General features: G+C 36.2%; 1 protein-coding gene across 1 annotated transcript; it reads left to right on the top strand.

Moving 5' to 3' along the window:
- The first annotated feature begins 307 nt into the window (after positions 1-307).
- Positions 308-22,276, top strand: LOC124437834 (FACT complex subunit SPT16-like). The gene is made up of 34 exons (XM_046987767.1): positions 308-489; positions 608-712; positions 1,622-1,786; positions 3,067-3,126; positions 3,204-3,296; positions 4,050-4,118; positions 6,046-6,123; positions 6,245-6,399; positions 7,319-7,424; positions 8,848-9,005; positions 9,888-9,961; positions 10,036-10,148; positions 10,446-10,511; positions 10,764-10,799; positions 10,876-10,935; positions 11,192-11,307; positions 11,383-11,460; positions 11,603-11,678; positions 12,618-12,682; positions 12,772-12,834; positions 13,227-13,362; positions 13,476-13,577; positions 13,994-14,018; positions 14,124-14,197; positions 14,691-14,735; positions 15,407-15,460; positions 16,242-16,313; positions 17,170-17,282; positions 17,912-18,044; positions 18,294-18,406; positions 19,789-19,918; positions 19,988-20,114; positions 20,649-20,723; positions 21,906-22,276. The coding sequence occupies exons 1-34, from the start codon at positions 415-417 to the stop codon at positions 22,088-22,090; spliced, it is 3,195 nt and encodes a 1,064-aa protein (XP_046843723.1). The 5' UTR covers positions 308-414; the 3' UTR covers positions 22,091-22,276.
- Positions 22,277-22,295: the final 19 nt, after the last annotated feature.

Genomic DNA, 22,295 nt, shown 5'->3' with positions numbered 1-22,295 from the left:
TGGTTGCATTCTTTTCTTTAATGTAGCATAACTTCTGTTATCCAAAGCATTACGATTTTGTTTTACAAAGATGGCTGAGGAATTTTTTAATTATCCGAGAAATATTTAGTTTTTAAACTGTGAAAGATGTTGTCTTTTGATGAAAAATACAACATATATAGAATCTTCATGCTTTTTTTTTAATATCAAAGTGTTATAAACCCGGGTGTACGGTGCAAATCCTTATATTTAGACGATTGGTTGAACAAACTGGACCTTCGGACCATTTCCTTTCCCTCCCCCCTGATAGAAAGTGCTAACCTCTCCCCCCTGTTGAAGCTTCCCGCCACATGCAGGCGAAGTAAAATGTCTCAATAATAATGTCCGTCTTGTCTTTTACTGTAAATGAGCTCACGACGTAAATTTGGCTAAGCCATGTCTTCCTCAAAGATTTCCTTGGATAAGGAGGCGTTTTTTCGCCGTGCCAAACGAATATACGCCGCTTGGAAGGTATGTGCTTGTTTAATTCGGCTGAATCAGTCCGACTTGTATCGGTCTTTTACGTGTTTTTTTTGTAAAATTGTTTGAGGATGTTTATGCCTTTGTTGTTGAACATGAAATTCTTAAGGCTTCATCGTCGGAGAACGGTACGTCATTGAAGGAAGTTGATTCAATCGTCGTCGCAGTTGGAAACGATGAAGATATATTATACAGCAAGTCAACAGCTCTACATGTGAGTATGTGACACTGAGGTTGAAAACCGCTTCCAGTGATAAGCATTGCCTTATGCTACTTGGAGTCTGTTGTGTTTTATGCTTTGAACATTGTGAAGAAATTTTCAAATCATTCCTTTGTATAGGCTCCTAGATTTGTTTTGTATCTTATTGTGGCTTGAATAGTCAACTATATGTCTTTTGTGTATTGTTTGAAATAGATGTCTATGCAGACTGATTTCGCCTCATGTTCACAAATGAGTGCATTGAAAAGCTGTAACTGAACAACTGTCTGAGGTTGAAACATGATTTCTTATGTACTTCAGTCTAATGTCTTCATCAATAGTGATCTCATGCTCAAACTTGAGTTCTTATATACTCCAGTCTAATGTCTTCATCTGGAGTGATTTGATGTTGAAACTTGAGTCCTTATATATTCTAGTCTAATGTCTTTATCAGGAGTGATCTGATGTTGAAACTTGAGTTCTTATATACTGCAGTCTAGTGTCTTCATCAGGAGTGATTTGATGTTGAAACTTGAGTCCTTATATGCTCCAGTCTAGTGTCTTTATCAGAAGTGATCTGATGTTGAAACTTGAGTCCTTATACACTCCAGTCTAATGTCTTCATCTGGAGTGATCTGATGTTGAAACTTGAGTCCTTATATACTCCAGTCTATTGTCTTCATCAGGAGTGATCTGATGTTGAAACTTGAGTCCTTATATACTCCAGTCTATTGTCTTCATCAGGAATGATCTGATGTTGAATCTTGAGTTCTTATATACTCCCGTCTAATGTCTTCATCAGAAGTGATCTAATGTTGAATCTTGCATCCTTATATACTCCAGTCTAGTGTCTTCATCTGGAGTGATTTTCACGATTAATTTCATGTCTAAACCTCTTGCTAATCTTTCATTTTATTTTCACAGCAATGGCTTCTGGGTTATGAACTCAGCGACACTCTCATGGTGTTTGCTGATAATTCGATAAATATTCTTGCAAGCAAAAAGAAGATAGACTTCCTCAAACCTTTGGTTGAGGCGAGAAAAAAGCATGAAGGTTTTCCTGAGATAAATCTCAATTTGAGAGATAAGGTAAAAGTATTTTCACATTTATAACTTGACGCATAAAGTTAAAAATCAACATATGTGCTCATTGGGTGGTGGGGGAGGGTTAAAATTCCAGCTTTTGTACAAAAGTTTTTCCAGTTAAAATTGTGCGCTTTAACATCAAAAAAATTACTCTATCCTAGTAACTCCCAGAATCCCGACCCCCAGTGTTTTTTTTGGATAGACTCCCTTGCAAATATTGGCATGATAGTTTGATTTACTGGCTGGATACTACAATGTGTTCAGGTTTATATAGCTAATGACTTGATATTTGAAATATCATCATAGTCTACAGTTGACATTTTAGTTTAGTTAGTTGAACATTGAAGACATTGATTATCTTGTTACTATACCTGAGTACATCACAACAAGGTGATGTTATTATCTATGATATAAACATATGAAACAAACTAGAACTGTATTTTAAAATATCATTATAGTCCACAGTTGATCTTGTAGTTCAGTTGTAGTTCAGCTGGTAGAACAGTGGAGACAATGATTATCTTGTTACTATACCTGAGTACATCACAACAAGGTGATGTTATTATCTATGATATAAACATATGAAACAAACTAGAACTGTATTTTAAAATATCATTACAGTCCACAGTTGATCTTGTAGTTCAGTTGTAGTTCATCTGGTAGAACAGTGGAGACAATGATTATCTTGTTACCATACCTGAGTACATCACAACAACGTGATGTTATTAACTACGTATGATATTAAGTATGAAAGAAACTAGAGCTATCTTTTGAAACATCATCATATTCTACAGTTGATCTTGTAGTTCAGTTTGTAGAACATTGAAGACAATGATTATCTTGTTACTATACCTGAGTACATCACAACAACGTGATGTTATTATCTATGATATTAAGATATGAAAGAAACTAGAACTGTGTTTTAAAATGTCATCATAGTCTACAGTTGATCTTGTAGTTTAGTTGGTAGAACATCGAAGGCAATGTTTATCTTGTTACTGTACCTGAGTACATCACAACAACGTAATGTTATTATCTATGATATTAAGACATGAAAGAAACTAGAACTGCGTTTTAAAATATCATCATAGTCTACAGTTGATCTTGTAGTTTAGTTTGTAGAACATTGGAGACTATGATTATCTTATCCATGACAATATATACCTGTGTATATATCAATATAACAATTTATAAACTGCGTATTAAGATGTTGCCACACGACCCACATCACGTTTAGATAAATTCTAAGCATCTTCAACATATTCAACACCATATATTTTTAGTCTGACAAAGATAAGACTAACATTGAAAAACTCATCAAGATCATGAAAGAAAGTAAAAAGGTGAGACGAAAGCTGCGTAAATAAGTACACTTTTATGAACAGTCAACGCGATACTAAGGAACGTTTATTTTTCTCAGGGCAAAAATATTGGCGTGTTCGTGAAAGATAATTTTCACGGTGACTTTATGGATTCCTGGAATGAAGCATTGAAAAAACTGCCTTTTGAAAAGGTAAATACTGTATTTTTAATGATCAGTGACCTTGTCGGCTGTTTCTGACGTAGCATTACGTCAAGGTCGGTAGCCGTCGGAAGTTGTCGACTTGTGCATTATTTCCCTTCCCATTGGTACAGTCATAACATTTGTTTTTATCTCAAATTGTCAATTTAAGGCCCGTTTCAAACGTCGAACTTTACATGTGTCCAATGCGTTAAAAGCAAAAGAAAATAAGATGAAATTCCTCATTATCTTTTGTTTCAAACGCATTCACATTTCAAGTTCAACTTTCGAAACAGGCCTTAGGACATGGAATTTGTGTGAATGAAAAAGTGTTGAATTTAACGTAAGTTGGAAGTATTGAGAAACAGAGCTATTGGATTGTTGAATCTTACTAAAAAACACTCCCCAAAAACGCAGCAAAGTTTTATCAACGTCAGTCCACTTCAACTGATAACGGAAATCTGACGTCTTAATCTTTAACATACGCATTTGCCTGGAATTACTTAAGGTAATATCCGTTAAGTTAAGAAAAATTAATTTAACAAGGATTTGTTTTTGATTAAATGTTTGTTTACGTCGATCGCAATCAAAATAGTTTATTCACAATGTTAATAGATATTTACTTGTGAAAACAGTCAGAGATGTTATCCTCGCAGAATTTATCTCGACATGATTAGTTCGAAAATGGAAATATAGACTTTGCGTTTTTTAGTTTATCTTCAAAAAGCGATTGCGTTTGCTTTTACAAAAGATGTTTTTATTTAGGTCGACATAAGCTCTAATATAGCATACACAATGGCTGCCAAAGAAGATGGCGAACTTAATAACGTCAAAGTGAGTCGTTCGTATTTTGCTTTGTTTGTATCAGTTTTTACTGCGGCAACTTGCTGTGTGTTGCTATTATTGTAAAAGTTTCAAGTGTTGACACAGTTACTTATTTCGACATTAAATTAGACAAAGAAAGCAGATAACCTTTACCGCCATGAAGCCCGCGAACGTTTTCGTAAATGATGCATTAAACTTATTAAGGTGCTTGTGACCGCATTTTTATCATTTCTGGCAGATCGCAAAAAGTTAGTTTTGCAACTTCTAAATCAGTTTTTGCCTACAAGGATTATTTCCAGAAATAGTGCAACTTAAGCTTAGTTTTTATCTACAACATTTCCAAAATTATACAACGTAAACACAGATAAAGCGCACTCAAAGTCCTGGATCCCATGAATATGCTTTCAACAACAATACAGAAAGTAAATTGTAAACCATGCATTTTCGTTGTGTCTTTTTTTACGAATTGTGCTTTGCTTGTAACTTCTCAAACACTGCACAGGTACAAGAAAGCTATATTTTGATATAAACTTAAATACGTTTTGTTGAATCTGTCAGAATCGATAAAAACCCGAAGTGAGTTCGTTTGTACTTTAACAGTGAACGAGAGAGTTATATTGTAAAAGATTAGGCTAATTAATAGGTTGACTCTGAAAAGCAGAAGTTGTTTGAACAGTTCTAGTTTCTTTTATGAGATAAACAAAATTCAAAAGCAAAAAACCCCGTTTTCGGTCCATGCTTCCCGATACCTGCTTAAGCCGAGGCACTAGAACGCCGCATGTTAACGTTTCGGTAGGAGATTTCGGCCCCTCCACGCTATCCTACTTGGGAGATGCAATAGCAAGCTTCCGCCCATCAGACCCCGAGATCACCTGCGATAGGCTTTGCTCGGGGTACGCAGGGAGAGTGCGGTCGCGACCCGAAACGTCTGGACCCCTAAGCCACTGCATACATATCGCACCCAGCTTCCACTGCTAGTTGACATCTACTATACCTAATATCAGCTTTATATATATATACCAAAATTCAGAGGCTTACGAAAGTTGCGGTATTATTAAAGTCACTACTGCGCATGCCCAGATGATTTCTTCGATAATTTGCAACTAAATGAGCTAATTGCCATAAATGTTGTGCAAGTACATATAGTTAGTCGTTGCCATGACTATGAACAATTAGTGGAGTGAACTGCGCAGGCTCGAGCGCATGCGCAGATGATTTTTCTATTAAATTGTTTCTAAGCATGCTATTTACTTCAAAATCGGTGCTAGTAGATGCAGTTGGTCGTTGCCATAGCCATGAACTTGGGCAGCTGGTCAAGTCGACAGCGCAAGCCTGAACAGACTGCGCATGCGCAAATGTTTTATCCGAAAATTTGTGACTGAGGGCGCTATTTACTTCATAATCGTTACTAGTACATCCAGTTGGTCATTACTACGAACTTGGAGAGTTGGTGGAGTTGACTACGCATGCTCGAGCGCATGCGCAGATGATTTCTCTATTATATTGTCACTAAGCATGCTATTTACTTCAAAATCGGTGCTGGTAGATGCAGCAGGTCGTTGCCATAACTCCGCTGCTATTCGAAATCTACTAGAAGTATTCAGCAATATATATATATATGTACACATAACTAAATGTCCGTTGCCTGTCTGTTTTTACCCCCACCAAGCCTATAAGCAAAATAGCCTATACAAAACCATAGACATTACACCATAGACGTAAAGAAAGTCGCTTACACTGTGTACAGCAACACCACAACTGCATATTTAGACGATAGCAGAAAAAGTTTCGGCGATATCTTTAGCAAACGTATTGCCTGGATTTTTTGTCTTAGGAAGTCAAAAATATTTACATCACAAGAGTAAAAGATCGAACTGATTTCGCCACCTCATTTCATTACTCTCATCAAATTTTTATTTTAATGTTTTCTGTATAGAAAGCTTCGCTTGTCACCTCTGATATCTTCAGCAAGTTTTTCAAAAACCACATAATGGAGATAGTCGATCAAGAAAAGGTGACATTTCATCACATGTACCTAGAATTGATAAAATATTTTTAGTTTCTTGCTTTCTTTTTTCCCATCTCTAATTTCCAACGCACAACATTTCTAGTTTCTAACTTTTTGCCTTTTTTAGCGGGTAAAACACACAAAAATAGCCGATAATGTTGAGGCTGCTTTGGAATCAAAGAAATACTTGGTCAGCGGCATGGATCACGAACTAACGGAAATGTGTTTCAATCCCATAATTCAAAGTGGGGAAAATTTCAGTTTAAAATTCAGTGCTCAAAGGTTTGTCGTGTTTCCATCTGTATTTTTCGCTCTGAAATACTTTTTACAATTTTTCTGCTTTTTGGGGGGATAGTGGCGGATATATGGATATAGGAGATGTTATTGTCGTCAATAAGGGGGTATTTATGGATATAAAAGGATGTTATTGTTGTGAAAAATGGTGGATATATGGATGTAGGAGATGTTATATATATGAATAAGAGGGCATGTATGGATATAAAAGGATGTTATTATTGTCAATAATGGTGGACATATGGATGTAGGAGATGTTATAGTTAATAAGAGGGCATGTGTGGACATACAAGATGTTATTACCGTCAATAATGTTGGATATATGGATATAAGAGATGTTACAGTTGTCAATAAGGGTGAATGAATGTACGATAAATTTCTTCTAGTAATTTTCAATGTCTAAACTCTTTGCGGTCGTCGATGAAATTCTGTGATAGTTTTTTGTATTGTCGTGATGTAAGATTTTCACCTTACCCCAAACGCCAGTGAAATATTCGTTTGATCTTATCGTCCAGGTTGGTATAGTCCTGAGAAGAACTGTTGTTGTTGTTGACTGACGTTTAGACAACCTTAGCGGTAGTCATCTTCAGAGTCAAAAAATTTTTTTCATTCATTTTTTTCTTGACTCTGAAGATGACTACCGCTAAGGTTGTCGAAACGTCGGTCTACATCAGCAACAACAGTCCTTCTCAGGACTCTACTAATCTGGACGATCTACATCTACAAACATGTAACGATATTTCCGGTCTCAAACCACTTCCTTAAATATAAACGTGTCAATATGTTATAAGAAAATTTATACTGTCAAGAAATGAATTAATGTTATGTCACAAAAATTCTGCTCCGAACGTCTTTTTCAGTTTTTGTTCTACTCAAGCTTTCTAACATCGGCGAATTTTTGTTATAGCAATGACGATCGTCTTGATTTTGGCGTCATAATTTGTATATTTGGTGTTCGTTACAAGTATTATTGTAGCAGTATTATAAGAACGATGCTGGTTCAACCATCAGAGGTACGTCCTTATGGATTGATAAGAATCTTAACGCTGGGCTCGTAGTGAAGTATGGAGAAGTGTATGTTATACTGTAGTCAGTCATAGAGAAGTGTATGTTATACTGTAGTCAGTCATAGAGAAGTGTATGTTATGCTGTAGTCAGTCATAGAGAAGTGTATGTTAAACTGTAGTCAGTCATAGAGAAGTGTATGTTATACTGTAGTTAGACATAGAGAAGTGTATGTTATTCTGTAGTCAGTCATAGAGAAGTGTATGTTATACTGTAGTCAGTCATAGAGAAGTGTATGTTATACTGTAGTCAGTCATAGAGAAGTGTATGTTATACTGTAGTCAGTCATAGAGAAGTGTATGTTATAGTGTAGTCAGTCATAGAGAAGTGTATGTTATTCTGTAGTCAGTCATAGAGAAGTGTATGTTATAGTGTAGTCAGTCATAGAGAAGTGTATGTTATACTGTAGTCAGTTATAGAGAAGTGTATGTTATACTGTAGTCAGTCATAGAGAAGTGTATGTTAAACTGTAGTCAGTCATAGAGAAGTGTATGTTATACTGTAGTCAGTCATAGAGAAGTGTATGTTATACTGTAGTCAGTCATAGAGAAGTGTATGTTATACTGTAGTCAGTCATAGAGAAGTGTATGTTATACTGTAGTCAGTCATAGAGAAGTGTATGTTATACTGTAGTCAGTCATAGAGAAGTGTATGTTATACTGTAGTCAGTCATAGAGAAGTGTATGTTATACTGTAGTCAGTCATAGAGAAGTGTATGTTATGCTGTAGTCAGTCATAGGGAAGTGTATGTTATACTGTAGTCAGTCATAGAGAAGTGTATGTTATACTGTAGTCAGTCGTTGAGAAGTGTATGTTATACTGTAGTCAGTCATAGAGAAGTGTATGTTATACTGTAGTCAGTCATAGAGAAGTGTATGTTATGCTGTAGTCAGTCATAAGGAAGTGTATGTTATACTGTAGTTAGTCATAGAGAAGTGTATGTTATACTGTAGTCAGTCGTTGAGAAGTGTATGTTATACTGTAGTCAGTCATAGAGAAGTGTATGTTATACTGTAGTCAGTCATAGAGAAGTGTATGTTATAGTGTAGTCAGTCATAGACAAGTGTATGTTATACTGTAGTCAGTCATAGACAAGTGTATGTTATACTGTAGTCAGTCATTGAGAAGTGTATGTTATACTGTAGTCAGTCATAGAAAAGTGTATGTTATACTGTAGTCAGTCATTGAGAAGTGTTTGCCATCCTTTAGTCAGTCACTGTAGTGTATACTATAGTGAAGTGTTCTGTAAACGTGCATAAAGCTTGATTTCGTTCGTACGTAGTTTAAAATAATATATATTAGAATAGATATGAGAAAATGAATGATGTAGCACAAAAAACTCGATTTGAAGAGAAACTTCTCGTTTTTCAGGAACAACAAGGCAACTACAACATTTTATTATCAACTCTTGACGTCGTTATCGACAAACTTAAAGATGGCGTTAAGTTGTGTGATGTTTACAATACTGCCCTGGAGCATGTTAAGGAAAAGAAACCAGACTTAGTGTCTAAGTTTGTGAAGAGTATTGGGTATGTTTATAATTTGTTCATTTGTAAAGGATATTAATTGTGTTGAAGTATTCTTTTCGTGTTAAAGTATGTGTCCATGATGTATTGAAGTATATTTTTGATGTGTGGAAGTAGATTTGTTGTCTGTTGAAGTATGTTTTTTACGTGTTAAAGTAGATTTGTTGTATGTTGAAGTATGTTTTTTACGTGTTAAAGTAGATTTGTTGTGTGTTGAAGTATGTTTTTTACGTGTTAAAGTAAATTTGTTGTGTGTTGAAGTATGTTTTACGTGTTAAAGTAGATTTGTTGTGTGTTGAAGTATGTTTTTTACGTGTTAAAGTAGATTTGTTGTTTGTTGAAGTATGTTTTTACGTGTTAAAGTAGATTTGTTGTGTGTTGAAGTATGTTTTTTACGTGTTAAAGTAGATTTGTTGTGTGTTGAAGTATGTTTTTTACGTGTTAAAGTAGATTTGTTGTGTGTTGAAGTATTCTTTTTACGTGTTAAAGTATATGTCCATGATGTGTTGAAGTATATTTTTGATGTGTGGAAGTAGATTTGTTGTCTGTTGAAGTATGTTTTTTACGTGTTAAAGTAGACTTGTTGTCTGTTGAAGTATGTTTTTTACGTGTTAAAGTAGATTTGTTGTGTGTTGAAGTATGTTTTTTTACGTGTTAAAATAGATTTGTTGTGTGTTGAAGTATGTTTTTTTACGTGTTAAAATAGATTTGTTGTGTGTTGAAGGATGTTTTTTACGTGTTAAACTATATCTTCTTCATTTGTTTAAGTATATTTTTAATGCGTTAAAGTGCATTTTAAGAATGTAAAAGTATATTGTTGTGTAATTTTGCGTGTAATTTTTCGACATGCAGCGTTCGGATCAAATTTATATTTGTTTGTGACAGATTTGTAATGGGAATCGAATTTCGCGAAAGCTCGTTGATAATAAATGCCAAGTCGAGTCACAAAGCACAGAAAGGTTCGACTTCTTTCTTTGATGAAATGCTGTAATGAAAAATATGATTGTTTTACACCTCGTGGCTATAATCTTAGGTATGGTGTTTTGTATAAGCGTCGGTTTCTCTGGCCTTTCCAATAAAGAGGAAAACTCCACAAAGGAGAAACAATACGCGTTGTTTATCGGAGACACCGTTGTTATAAATGATGTAAGAATTGGACTTTGCATTGGAAATAATCAAGAGAAACGAGTTTTTGTATTTTAATTTTGGATGTGCTCATTACGTAGCGCTAAAATAGCAACAAGAAGCGATAAGTACAATAGGATATGTAATGTATGTTAGTTAAGTTACTGATGAATTAACAACAATGGAAAAGTCTTTGCGTCAGTAAGGTTTAAGATAAATCTGAGAACAAGAGCTTCCAAGAAACTGACTTGAAGAAGTGTACAAGATATGCGACGTTAACGAGCTTAAGCTTAAAACGTTATCAATTTCTTCGTGTAGAAAGGTCCCGCGACGTTGCTCACTCTTGCGAAGAAGAAGATCAATAACATCGGTATATTTCTAAAGGTGGGATATTTTACTATCGGATTTTTGTGTAGTCTACTGAATTGTTGCCAAATATAACAGTTTGATTCGTTAATGTGTAAAAATCAATTGGAAATATTGAAATGGGTTTTCGAAAACAAATTGTTCAAGCTGGACTGCCACAACTGCTCTGTATAGCATTCACTCTACCACCAAATTATGCAACGCTTCCCAAATGTACGTACAGAATAATCCACTAAAATTGCACAACGAGACATGTGTTGTCATTTTCAGGACGAAGATGAACAAGACGACTCGGATAACGTCGATGTGAGCGAAGTTTACCACTGAGGTAATTTTATAAACAAGCACAAACTTTATAATCTTTGTAATATCTGTACTTTAGGAGGAAGCATTGTTACGAAACACAGATGGAAAATCGAAATTGTTGGAAAACAGAACGAGGGTAAGTGAAGTCACGTGACGAGAGTCAGGTCACGTGACAAGAGTCAGGTCACGTGACAAGAGTCAGGTCACATGACAAGAGTCAGGTCACATGACGAGAGTCAGGTCACGCGACGAAAGTCAGGTCACGTGGTGAGAGTCAGGTCACGTGCCGAGAGTCAGGTCACGCGACGAGACTCAGGTCACGTGATGATACTCAGGTCACGTGATGAGAATAAACCTGTGTGAACAAACCAAAGCGTTTTCCAACGTTGCAGACGGAGATGAACGCTGAAGATAAACGAAAAGCTCATCAACAAGAACTGAGGGAACAGTTACACGAAGAAGCCAAAAGACGACTGTTAGAAACAAAGGGTAAAACACCGGAGAAAAAGTAGGTTTTAACGAACGAATTTCACTTGAACGCAAACCTCGATCTCATGCATCCTCTTTTGTGTCGATTTTCCAGAATCCGTGCATCAAACATCGCCTACAAACACAGCTCTCTTGTCCCACGGGATAAAGACGTTCGTGAATTAAAGGTTTTGTAGGTAAGGTTCTTCGATTTCATTGTCTGCTCGAGGTGGGGCAAGGGCTCGAGGTGGGCTTGATCATCACGCACGCGCAGTCTGTGTGCTCGCTTTGTACGTGCTGTAAACCGTGGTTCGTTTTTTGACATCATTTTTCAATTTAGATAAAAAGTACGAGGCAGTTATCTTACCTGTTTTTGGCATCGCAACTCCGTTTCATATCTCCACTGTCAAAGTAAGATGTTTTTACATTTTCTTGTTTATCTACCTTTACTGTTTGAAACTTTTCTTCATGCATCGCTTCAATGTTTACTGAACTGCAAGGAACCAGTCGATAGCATACACTACGACACTGATGTCCTTGCTACTGCTTTAGTCCCGCGTTTGTTGCTACTTTTTATCTCCTGCGACTACCGCTCAAAATAGCAGTCTGTCAACGGACAATTACCAGTCAAAAAGTGTTTCTCAACCATTCGATTTTTTTACTTTTTCGATCATTTTGAACAGCCATGTGGACACTTAAAACGTCAAACAGGAGAATCTGTCTTCTAAAAAATGTTATTTCATGTTTTTTTTGGTGCACATCATGTGTGCAGTAGTGAGCAGTCCAAAACCGACTTTGACTGAGCTTAAATGAAGTTTAACGTATTTTGTCCGTAATTTAAGGACATGCCACCCCCCTCCCCTACTCCCAATCTCCTTTTGTCATACCATTGACGTTTTTAATGATATTCCTTTTCCTCGTTACTACATGCCATCCCCTAATATCCCCCGCAATCTCAATTCAAGATGTCCCTTTGTTCATAATTAAGCCATATCATTGACGTTTTAAAGGATATTTCTCTTCTTCGTTACTACTTTTAATCCCATATTATCCCCCTTATCCCAACTCGCGATGTCCCTTTGTTCATAATTAAGCCATATCATTGACGTTTTAAAGGATATTCCTCTTCTTCGTTACTACTTTTAATCCCATATTATCCCCCTCATCCCAACTCACGATGTCCCTTTGCTCATAATAAAGCCATATCGTTGACGTTTTAAAGGATATTTCTCTTCTTCGTTACTAGTTTCCATTTCCTAGTACCCTCCCCCCTCCATCCCAATGGAAGATGACCCTTTGCTCGTATTAAATCCGTACAATTGATGTTTTTATGATATTCCTCTTCCTCAGAACATCAGTACAAGTGTTGAAGGCGACTATACTTACCTACGAATTAACTTCTTCAGCCCAGGAAGGTATTTTAAAATTTTACTTTCCTAAGACTTAACTTACTCTTCATTAAATATCCCTTTGTTAACGAAACCATGCGTAATTATCTTGACAGTGCTCTCGCGAAACCGGATGTGAACAATTTTGCAGAACCCGACGCGACTTTCCTCAAAGAAGTGTAAGGAATTTGCTGTAAAATCGTAAATTTGTTTGTCGTTTTGGTACATCTTTTGCAGATTGAGATATGCAAGCTACTGCAGTGCTGAGAAGGTCTGTTGGTGTTAATGTTGACTGTTTTCTGGATATCTGCATCTGTTATGTCCGTTCACTCTGAGTGTCCATTCACATCTGCTATGACCGTTCACTCTGAATACGACTACTGCTAAGGTTGTCAAAACATCAGTAAACACTAACATCAACAGTCCTTCTCAGGACTATACCAACCTGGACGATCTACATCTACAAACATGTAACTATACTCCCGGGCTCAAACCATCTACTTTAATTATGCACTGTTCACTTCAATAACCAATCACCGTACAACTTTATCACTGATACGTATACACCTAGCACTTACCGAAGTTCAATGCAAAAGTCCATGGGTCAGTCCGTTGCGTCTGCTGCGAACCTCAATAACGCCTTTCGTTTCATCAAAGAAGTACAGAAGAAATTCAAAACTCGCGAAGCAGAAGAGAAAGAAAAGGAGGTTTGTTGTTGTCGATGTTGTTTTCGTATTTTACTCCCGTACCTATATGCTGCTTAAACTTGAAGAAAGTTCACAACTCGTACTAACGATTTTGAGTATTGATTATCCTGTAGGGCATCGTAAAACAAGATGCTTTAGTGGTGAATAACAGCAAGAATAATCCAAAACTAAAAGATCTTTACATTCGGCCAACTTTGGGCACAAGACGTATACCGGTATGTCCATCAAACTGTCAAATAAAGACCTTTCTTATTTACGTAGGCAAAACACTTTACAGATAGAACCTTACGTGGCAAAGCCCTATACAGACAAAACCGTATACATCCTAAACCCTATGAAGGCAAAACCGCATATATCCTAAGTCCTATACAGACAAAATCGTATATATTTACGCCCTATACAGACAAAACAGTATATATACTAAGCCCTATGCAGGCAAAACCGCATATATCCTAAGTCCTATACAGACAAAACCGTATATTCCCTAAGCCCTATGCAGGCAAGACTGTATGTTGACAAGACGGTGCCCCAAATTACTGAATTCTGACAAAAACGGAAATTTTCAAGATGTGCTTGAAAATCTTTGATATTCTCTGAGGATTTTTCACAATAAGCAATTTTTTTTCATTAGGGAACACTCGAGGCTCATATGAATGGTAAGAGTTAATGAATGTTTTAGTTTTTGGTACGAGATTAGAATCTTCATAAATGCTTAAACTTTTTAACTGAAGTAATCTTTCATCGTTCTTTCATTCGTCGAGGTTTCCGATTTCAATGTGTCAATGGCGAGCGTGTTGATATTTTATATGGAAACATTAAACACGCATTCTTTCAGGTAACTAAACGTTTACATACGTTTGCAACGCGTTTATTTCAATACAAACTTGGTTTTATGTCAAAAATTGTTGGGATATATATTTTTTACCCATTATGAAATGATCATACTTATCCATTTATTTACCCCTGTAATCATGAAATGATCATATTTATCCATTTGTTTAGCTATGTGATCACGAGATGATCATATTTATCCATTCATTTACCACTGTGATCATGAAATGATCATATTTATCCATTTGTTTACCCCTGTGATCATGAAATGACCATATTTATCCATTTGTTTAGCCCTGTGATCATGAAATGACCATATTTGTCCATTTGTTTACCCCTGTAATCATGAAATGACCATATTTATCCATTTATTTACCCCTGTGATCATGAAATGATCATATTTATCCATTTATGTACCCTGTGATCATGAAATGATCATATCTATCCAATTATTTACCCTGTGATCATGAAATGATCCTATTTATCCATTTGTTTAGCCCTGTGATCACGAGATGATCATACTTATCCATTTTCATCTGAAGGTTAGTCACGTACATTTGAATAAGTGAATCTACTTGTTTGAAAATTTGATAGCTAAAAATGTGCAAGAAATTAGAGGAAATTTTCCAACAATGAAAAATTGTTATTAAATTTCCTCTCGAAATTTTAATTTTGACTTGTACAATCTACAGCGTGTAGCTTTATAAAATAAGCACGATGAAACGCGTGCGCTGATTGGTTTAGAGCCGTGTTTGCATTATCCTGTGCAAAACACATCCGAGCTCAACCAATCAAATCAATCTAAACATTCAATTAGTCAAAGAGAATTTGCAAATCGATCATGAATACATTTCAGAGGGAAAATTAACAAGTTTACTTTAAATTTACCTGTTTCGCATTATTATTTTATAAATAAATTAAAAGATGTTCTTCGTCAGTAAATATCTTTTATTTCTTAAATAAGTAGCGTTAAAAAAAGACAAATTTCATTACCCAAAAGTCTAGTTTTCGGTCCTTGTTTCCCGATACACTTGCAATGAAAGGGCACTAGAGCGTCGCATGTTAAAGTTTTGAAATGAAAGAAATTTATGAAATATTTTCTGGTTGATTGAAATTACGAGGCCGTGTTTTTTCATAAACTTGCCCAATTTTTGGATCTCTAGTTTTTCCACGTCGCACATATTGCAATGTTGTCGATGTTTGTTTTGTATAGAATGCTATAATTATTGGCAAGAAAAAGTATCGCGACATTCAATATTATACAGAGGTAAGTATAATTCATCTTTCAGTAATCACCACACCATAACGTAGTTGTATAGTTATAGTTTTATTGTTGTTTTATACTAAAGTTAAGATTGCTACTGTCTAATCTTCTCGTTTTTAGTAGCACGTAAGACACACGCCCGTATTTTAAAAGCTCACTCGCATTCACTAAGTGCGACACAGAAGTCGCGCTTGTCGATGGAAAACTCATTTCTGTATTTCTGGCAAAATTTTTGCCGCAATATTTCAAATGAAACAATCAGTGGAGTCTTCGACCATATATGAGGTTCTATTGAAGTCATACTTTGTGAGTTTGAGTGGTCTTTAGAATACAAGCGTTCGTCTCGTTTTTCCATTCATATGTCAAAAACAATATGTCATATAGCGAATTGAAGATCACGTGGCTCACTGCTTGCTTTGCTAGATTTTTGTCGAAGTTTATGACGCATGGATGTTTTCATGTTTTTGAATTTCGTTATGGGATTACTGTCGAGTTTAATGATAAAACCTTTTAATGATAATAATATTAGTGCTATAATAACATTAGAACTCTGCTATACCGGTCACAAGCCCGGGACTTGTAGCGTATAAGGCTCTCTGCTTTTGAGTAGACTTGTCTCGTTTACAAGGAAGAGGAGTGGAAGGTTAATTTCTCAACTCTTGTTAGATAAGGTCGTTATTGTTTGTAGTTGTTGGTTATAGCATTATGCTATCATTCTTTTTGTTTAATAACATTCCAACTATTTAACCTTGTGGTAATATTAGTTTTGTTGATGTTATTCCAGGTTGGCGAAATCACGACGGATTTGGGTAAAAATCAACACATGCACGACAGAGATGATCTTCAAGCGGAACAGGTTTGTTGGTGTTTCCACTTTCATCGAAATAATTCAGGGAAAATTCGACTATTGACGAAGACCTTTACTATGTCATAGAAATAATAGATAAGTATAGTATGCTTATAGTCATTCTCTCAGGGAGGGATTCATGATGGTTTTTAGTTGGTGTTGCTCTAGTTTGTTTGTTCAAGACCACGTATTGCTGTTACATGCCTTTTTTTGTTTAAGTAAATGGTTTAAACCCGGGAGTATCGTTGCATGTTTGTAGATGTAGATCGTCCAGGTTGGTATAGTCCTGAGAAGGACTGTTTTTGTTGTTGTTGACTGACGTTTCGACAACCTTAGCGGTAGTCATCTTCAGAGTCAAATGAGGAGTAAACGTCAGGTTAGCCGTATTTGTTATCTGGTTCTTACGTCATTGTATTGTGTGTACAGGAAATGTGTATTGTCATTGTGAATTAGTGTGAAGTGAAATATTACACAATACAATGACGTAAGAACCAGATAACAAATACGGCTAACCTGACGTTTACTCTTCATTTGACTCTGAAGATGACTACCGCTAAGTTTGTCGAAACGTCAATCAACATCAACAAAAACAGTCCTTCTCAGGACTATACTAACCTGGACGATCTATATTTACAAACATTTTTTTCTTAAAGTTGTTAACTTTTTATTATGATTGAGAAATTTTTGAAAACGTGCTTCATTGAACACTAAAATACTTGCATAGTGTTAGATCCCACATCTAAAAGTACTTGTGCTTTCCATGAAAATAAATTATGACTTTTCGTCAAAATAAATTATGACTTATCGTCAAAATAAATTATGACCGTACGAAACATATTTTCAAAGTTTCAATTGTTATTTTCAGGCGGAACGCGAGCTACGACAGCGTCTCAAAGCCGCTTTTAAACATTTCATCGATCGAGTTGAAGGAATAACGCACGGTCAAGTTGAGTTTGATGTTCCATTCAGGGAACTTGGGTACGTACATCCGTCCTACGAACTTTATGCAATTACCCTAATTCTTTATTTAGGAAGACTGGTGTAGGTGTAGGGGTCTGGGGCGAAATGTAAACTTTCCTAAAGATTGACTGATAGATCCATAAAAAAATGGTGGCAATTTTCTTTTTTATTTCCTGGTTTTCCGTCTCCCCTTCCTCCTGTATTGATGGCTGAAACTTTCTTCATCTCCCCCTTCCTCCTGTATTGATGGCTGAAACTTTCTTCATCTCCTTCCTCCTGTATTGATGGCTGAAACTTTCTTCTTCATCTCCCCCTTCCTCCTGTATTGATGGCTGAAACTTTCTTCTTCTCCTCCTGTATTGATGGCTGAAACTTTCTTCATCTCTCCCTCCTGTATTGATGGCTGAAACTTTTCTTCATCTCCCTTCCTCCTGTATTGATGGCTGAAACTTTCTTCTTCATCCCTCCCTCCTGTATTGATGGCTGAAACTTTCTTCTTCATCTTGTTGTGAAAATATCTGTTTGTCAGAGCATTTTCTTATCATTGCCGCATGCGTCAACAATGGCGTGCTTGGCCGCCATCTTGAATTGCCAGTCTGGTGGTATTTTCATTGTTGTATTCACCGCAATCCATTGTATGATTTCAGATTTATTGGCGTTCCCTTTCGCAGTACAGTTTTACTTCAACCGACGACGCACTGTCTTGTAATGCTAACTGAACAACCTGTTTTTGTGATAACTCTTGATGAGGTCGAATTAGTGCACTTCGAGAGAGTTCAAGTAAGTGTTAAAACAGATTCTTTTGTGTTTTAAAATGTTTTCTTATGAAAGGAGGAGGTTCTTTTGTCGCGTACAGAAATTGTCACGTAGATTTAAAATCGAAAACTACGTGTTTTTACTAAATCATCGTTGATGAAAACCCGAAACATATCAAATTTGAAAACTCCATTTTCGTTTTTAAGCGAGACAGGATTAGTTTGATCCACTCTTCTCTAAATTAATCTAATCGTGTTCTTGGCTTTTATTTAGTTTCATTTAAAGAATTTCGATATGGTGTTCATCTTCAAAGAATACACAAGAAAAGTTGAACATGTCAATTCTATACCCATGACATCGTTGGACTCTGTGAAGGAATGGTTGAAGTATGAAAAGTTTATCTTTTCCTGCATGGAAGTTTACTAAAGATTTGACATAAATTTCTCTTGACTCTGCCAATAGCTTCACGGAGGCCATGTAGTTTTGTATGTAAACAATACATTTCTCTTGGCTTTGAACTAATTTTATAACTGGACGGCTATCTTTAAGTCTTCGTGCCTAAAATTGGAAAGATTGGGAGAGTTGAATTGCCCAGTTCAAATTTTTACGGGAGTTAGCATTCCAGTTTAAGCACCTCACAAAACGACCAGTTCAAATTTTACGGGAGTTAGCATTCCAGTTTAAACACCTCACAAAAAGACCAGTTCAAATTTCTACGGGAGTTAGCATTCCAGTTTAAACACCTCACAAAAGACCAGTTCAAATTTTACGGAGTTAGCATTCCAGTTTAAACACCTCACAAAAGACCAGTTCAAATTTTACGGGAGTTAGTATTCCAGTTTAAACACCTCACAAAAAGACCAGTTCAAATTTTTACGGGAGTTAGCATTCCAGTTTAAACACCTCACAAAAAGATCAGTTCAAATATTTACGGGAGTTAGCATTCCAGTTTAAACACCTCACAAAAAGACCAGTTCAAATTTTACGGGAGTTAGCATTCCAGTTTAAACACCTCACAAAAAGACCAGTTCAAATTTTACGGGAGTTAGCATTCCAGTTTAAACACCTCACAAAAAGAAAGTTTCCCACGCGATAAATTTTGTTGCTGCTCAATGAGTAAATCCTACATAATTAAACAAAGGGATTCCGTAACTTACGGTGTTTTACTAAATGTTTTATGAAGAAGGTGATCAGTCTTGTTTTTGAAATGAGTTAGTCAACTTTGCTTAAACAATTACTAGATAAAAAGTGAACAAAAATGAATTTAGTGGAAATACACCACTTTTTAATGCTAATTTAAAATTCGGTCATTTTTAATTCAAGAATTTTTTTTGGAAACACGACTGATTCTTTTCTTTGCATGGCGTTTGGAATATTGCTTTTGTTGTCGTGCTAAACTGTCTAGGATTTCTTCATTTACATTGTAGTATACATGTTTCTTTGGGGGGAGAACTTTATGTTTATGTCAGGGGGGAGAACTTTATGTTTATGTCAGGGGGGAAAACTTTATGTTTGTGTCAGGGGAGAACTTTATTTGTGTTATGAGGGAGAACTTTATGTTTGTGTCAGGGGAGAACTTTATTTGTGTCAGGGGGAGAACTTTATGTTTGTGTCAGGGGAAGAACTTTATTTGTGTCAGGGGGGAGAACTTTATGTTTGTCAGGGGGGAGAACTTTATGTTTGTCAAGGGGGAGAACTTTATTTTTGTCAGGTGTTTATTTATTTTAATAGTTTTTCCTCTAAATTTTTTCTTCATACATCATTTCAGTTCGTGCGACATAAAGTATACGGAGGGCGTACAGAGTTTGAATTGGAACCGAATCATGAAGACGATCACCAATGATCCCCAAGATTTTATTGAAAATGGTGGCTGGAGTTTCCTTGAGCCAGATAGCAGCGTGAGTACTGAAGCTTCGGTCTCAAATGAAGATTGAAAAAAATTTCTATGCTATTTCTTTATCGTTAAGGATGAAGAACAAGAAGAAGAGGACGAGGAAGAAAGCGAGTACGCTCCGAGTGATTCCGATGTTGCCGTGTCGGAAAGTGAAGAAAGTGAACTGTCCGGGGAGACTTCGGAGAGCGAGGAGGATTCTGGTACAAACAGTTTGTTTCGCTATTGCTCCTTTCTATCCATACATGTATCTTTCTGTTCCCTATCTCACTTGCCTTTCTTACGTAGCTTTTTGTTCGTACTTATATCTATTTATATTGTACGGTTGTCTAAAAAAATATAATCACATAACCACATTATATTACTATCTTTTTTAGCAACCATCACCCCACCTCTACCATCACCCCACCTCTACCATCACCCCACCTTCCCACCCCACCTTCCCCCCCCATTCCATTCCCCACCTATCCATTCCCATCCTTCCCCCCTTCCACCATCCCCTACCACCATCCCCTTTTACCACCATTACCACCATCACCCCCTTTACTACCATCACCCCACTTTACTACCATCCCCCACCATTCCACCATCCCCCACTACCATCACCCCACTTTACTACCATCACCCCACTTTACTACCATCACCCCACTTTACTACCATCACCCCACCTCTACCATCACCCCACCTTACCTAGCTATACTCCTAAATTATTGTCTTATGAACAATGCTGTGTTTAGAATTCGAAGAAGAGCTTGGCTCGGATGAAGAAAGCGGAAAGGACTGGTCCGAATTGGAAGAAGAAGCGACCAAAGGTAGTTCCCCGTCCTTTGTTGATAAAGCCACTTTATCTACCTATGTATTGTTGCTTGGATTACATTCTGATGTTTTTTGTTTTTAATTAAATTATACGAGTAGTTGTTAAGATCTTGCCATTTCGTCGGCGTTTTTTGAAAAAGTTTTATATTCGTTCATCCTTTGCATTTATGCTTAATGTTTGATTTACTTATAAGATTGAGTTATTCATATTTATTTATTCAATAATCTTCCCGATTTTTGTCATATCTACAAACAAACATTTGAAATCGTCTGAAGTGGCTGTTTCCCATACGGAAACCATTATCAAAGACATTTAAAACGTTTGCCAAATTATTTTAATAAGCGTCAAGTGCACGAAGACAATTTCAAGTATTTTTTGTAAACATATCAACAATCGGGAAGATCTTTAAATAAATCACTATGAATAACAAACCCAAAATCAAAATCACTCGTAGATTAGCGAAGTTACGTTGATATGCTCGGTTTTAACAAATGATACTGTTCCGTTTTTACTCCTACATTTCAAATATTTTGTCTTCGTTCACTGGATGCCACCTGAACACCGTAAAGACGTGAACATTTTATACGTTTGTGACATCGGCAGACCTTCCGATTTTCGGAGATCTCAAGTTGGAATATCTGGGATGAGAGTTAATTTTCTAATGAAATAAATTGTATTTTTGCTAAGAAATTGGATTGTTGAAGCTTAAAGTCAATTTATCTTTTTTTCTGAGAATACCAACGTTCAGAACGTCATTTCCACTTGGTTTTATGTAAGCATTTACGTTATTCACTCTCCACTTAGACTCTGCAGGAAGTTAGAAAAAAACTCCCAAGTGGAAAGGTTGTCTCAAACATCAACAGCTTGTTTCAAAGACCTTTAAAAACTTATATCCTTTATATAGCTTGTTCTTCTAATATACACCAATTTCTCCTAATCATTTCGTCATAAATATTACAAATTAATCAGTTTAATGGATATGTTCAACATATCGCTCTATATAATTAGTTTGCTCCAAAAATCCAACATTCCTCGCGCTTGGAACGCGTGACCGACAACGACACCACAGGAATGACTCGAAATAACGCTTTGCCTGCTATAGTAATCTGTGGTATTACGTTGTGGAAGATAAATTCTTGTTTTGTATGATTCTCAAACCTTTTATTGCATTTTTTAGCCGACAAAGAACGTGGCCGTGTCGAGGACGACACAAGCGCGTCACGTAAACGCAAGAAATCTTCGGGAAATGCCGCCACGCCGAACAAGAAAAAAGACGTAAATAAATCACGGACCCCTAAAGTCAAGAGAACACACAAAACCCGTACGACGTATGACGCCGTTAAAAAGGACAAAACTAATTAAGAGAATCGATCTTTCTAGAAAAGGGGCAAGTTGATTGACTGTGGCACATACATTGTTTTGGATTATGCTTGCGTTTAGCTGCAACGCATTATTAATGCTTGGAAGTTGTGAAGAAACTGCAGTGCCGGCAAAATACAGTCGGAGAAAAGATTTTTGTGATAGTGTAAAATAAAATTTAAACTCTTATTCTTATTATATTCTTATT

This window comes from Xenia sp. Carnegie-2017, unplaced genomic scaffold, assembly GCF_021976095.1.
Source record: "Xenia sp. Carnegie-2017 unplaced genomic scaffold, XeniaSp_v1 HiC_scaffold_17, whole genome shotgun sequence".
Lineage (NCBI taxonomy): Eukaryota > Metazoa > Cnidaria > Anthozoa > Malacalcyonacea > Xeniidae > Xenia > Xenia sp. Carnegie-2017.
This window is presented reverse-complemented; position numbering and strand designations above follow the sequence as displayed.

Excerpts from the sequence above, each read along its gene's own strand:
- LOC124437834 (XM_046987767.1), top strand. The coding sequence starts at position 415 with ATGTCTTCCTCAAAGATTTCCTTGGATAAGGAGGCGTTTTTTCGCCGT. Across the intron at positions 4,119-6,045 it reads GCGAACTTAATAACGTCAAA|AAAGCTTCGCTTGTCACCTC; the intron begins GTGAGTCGTTCG and ends TTTTCTGTATAG. Across the intron at positions 11,461-11,602 it reads GTTCGTGAATTAAAGGTTTT|TTTAGATAAAAAGTACGAGG; the intron begins GTAGGTAAGGTT and ends ATCATTTTTCAA.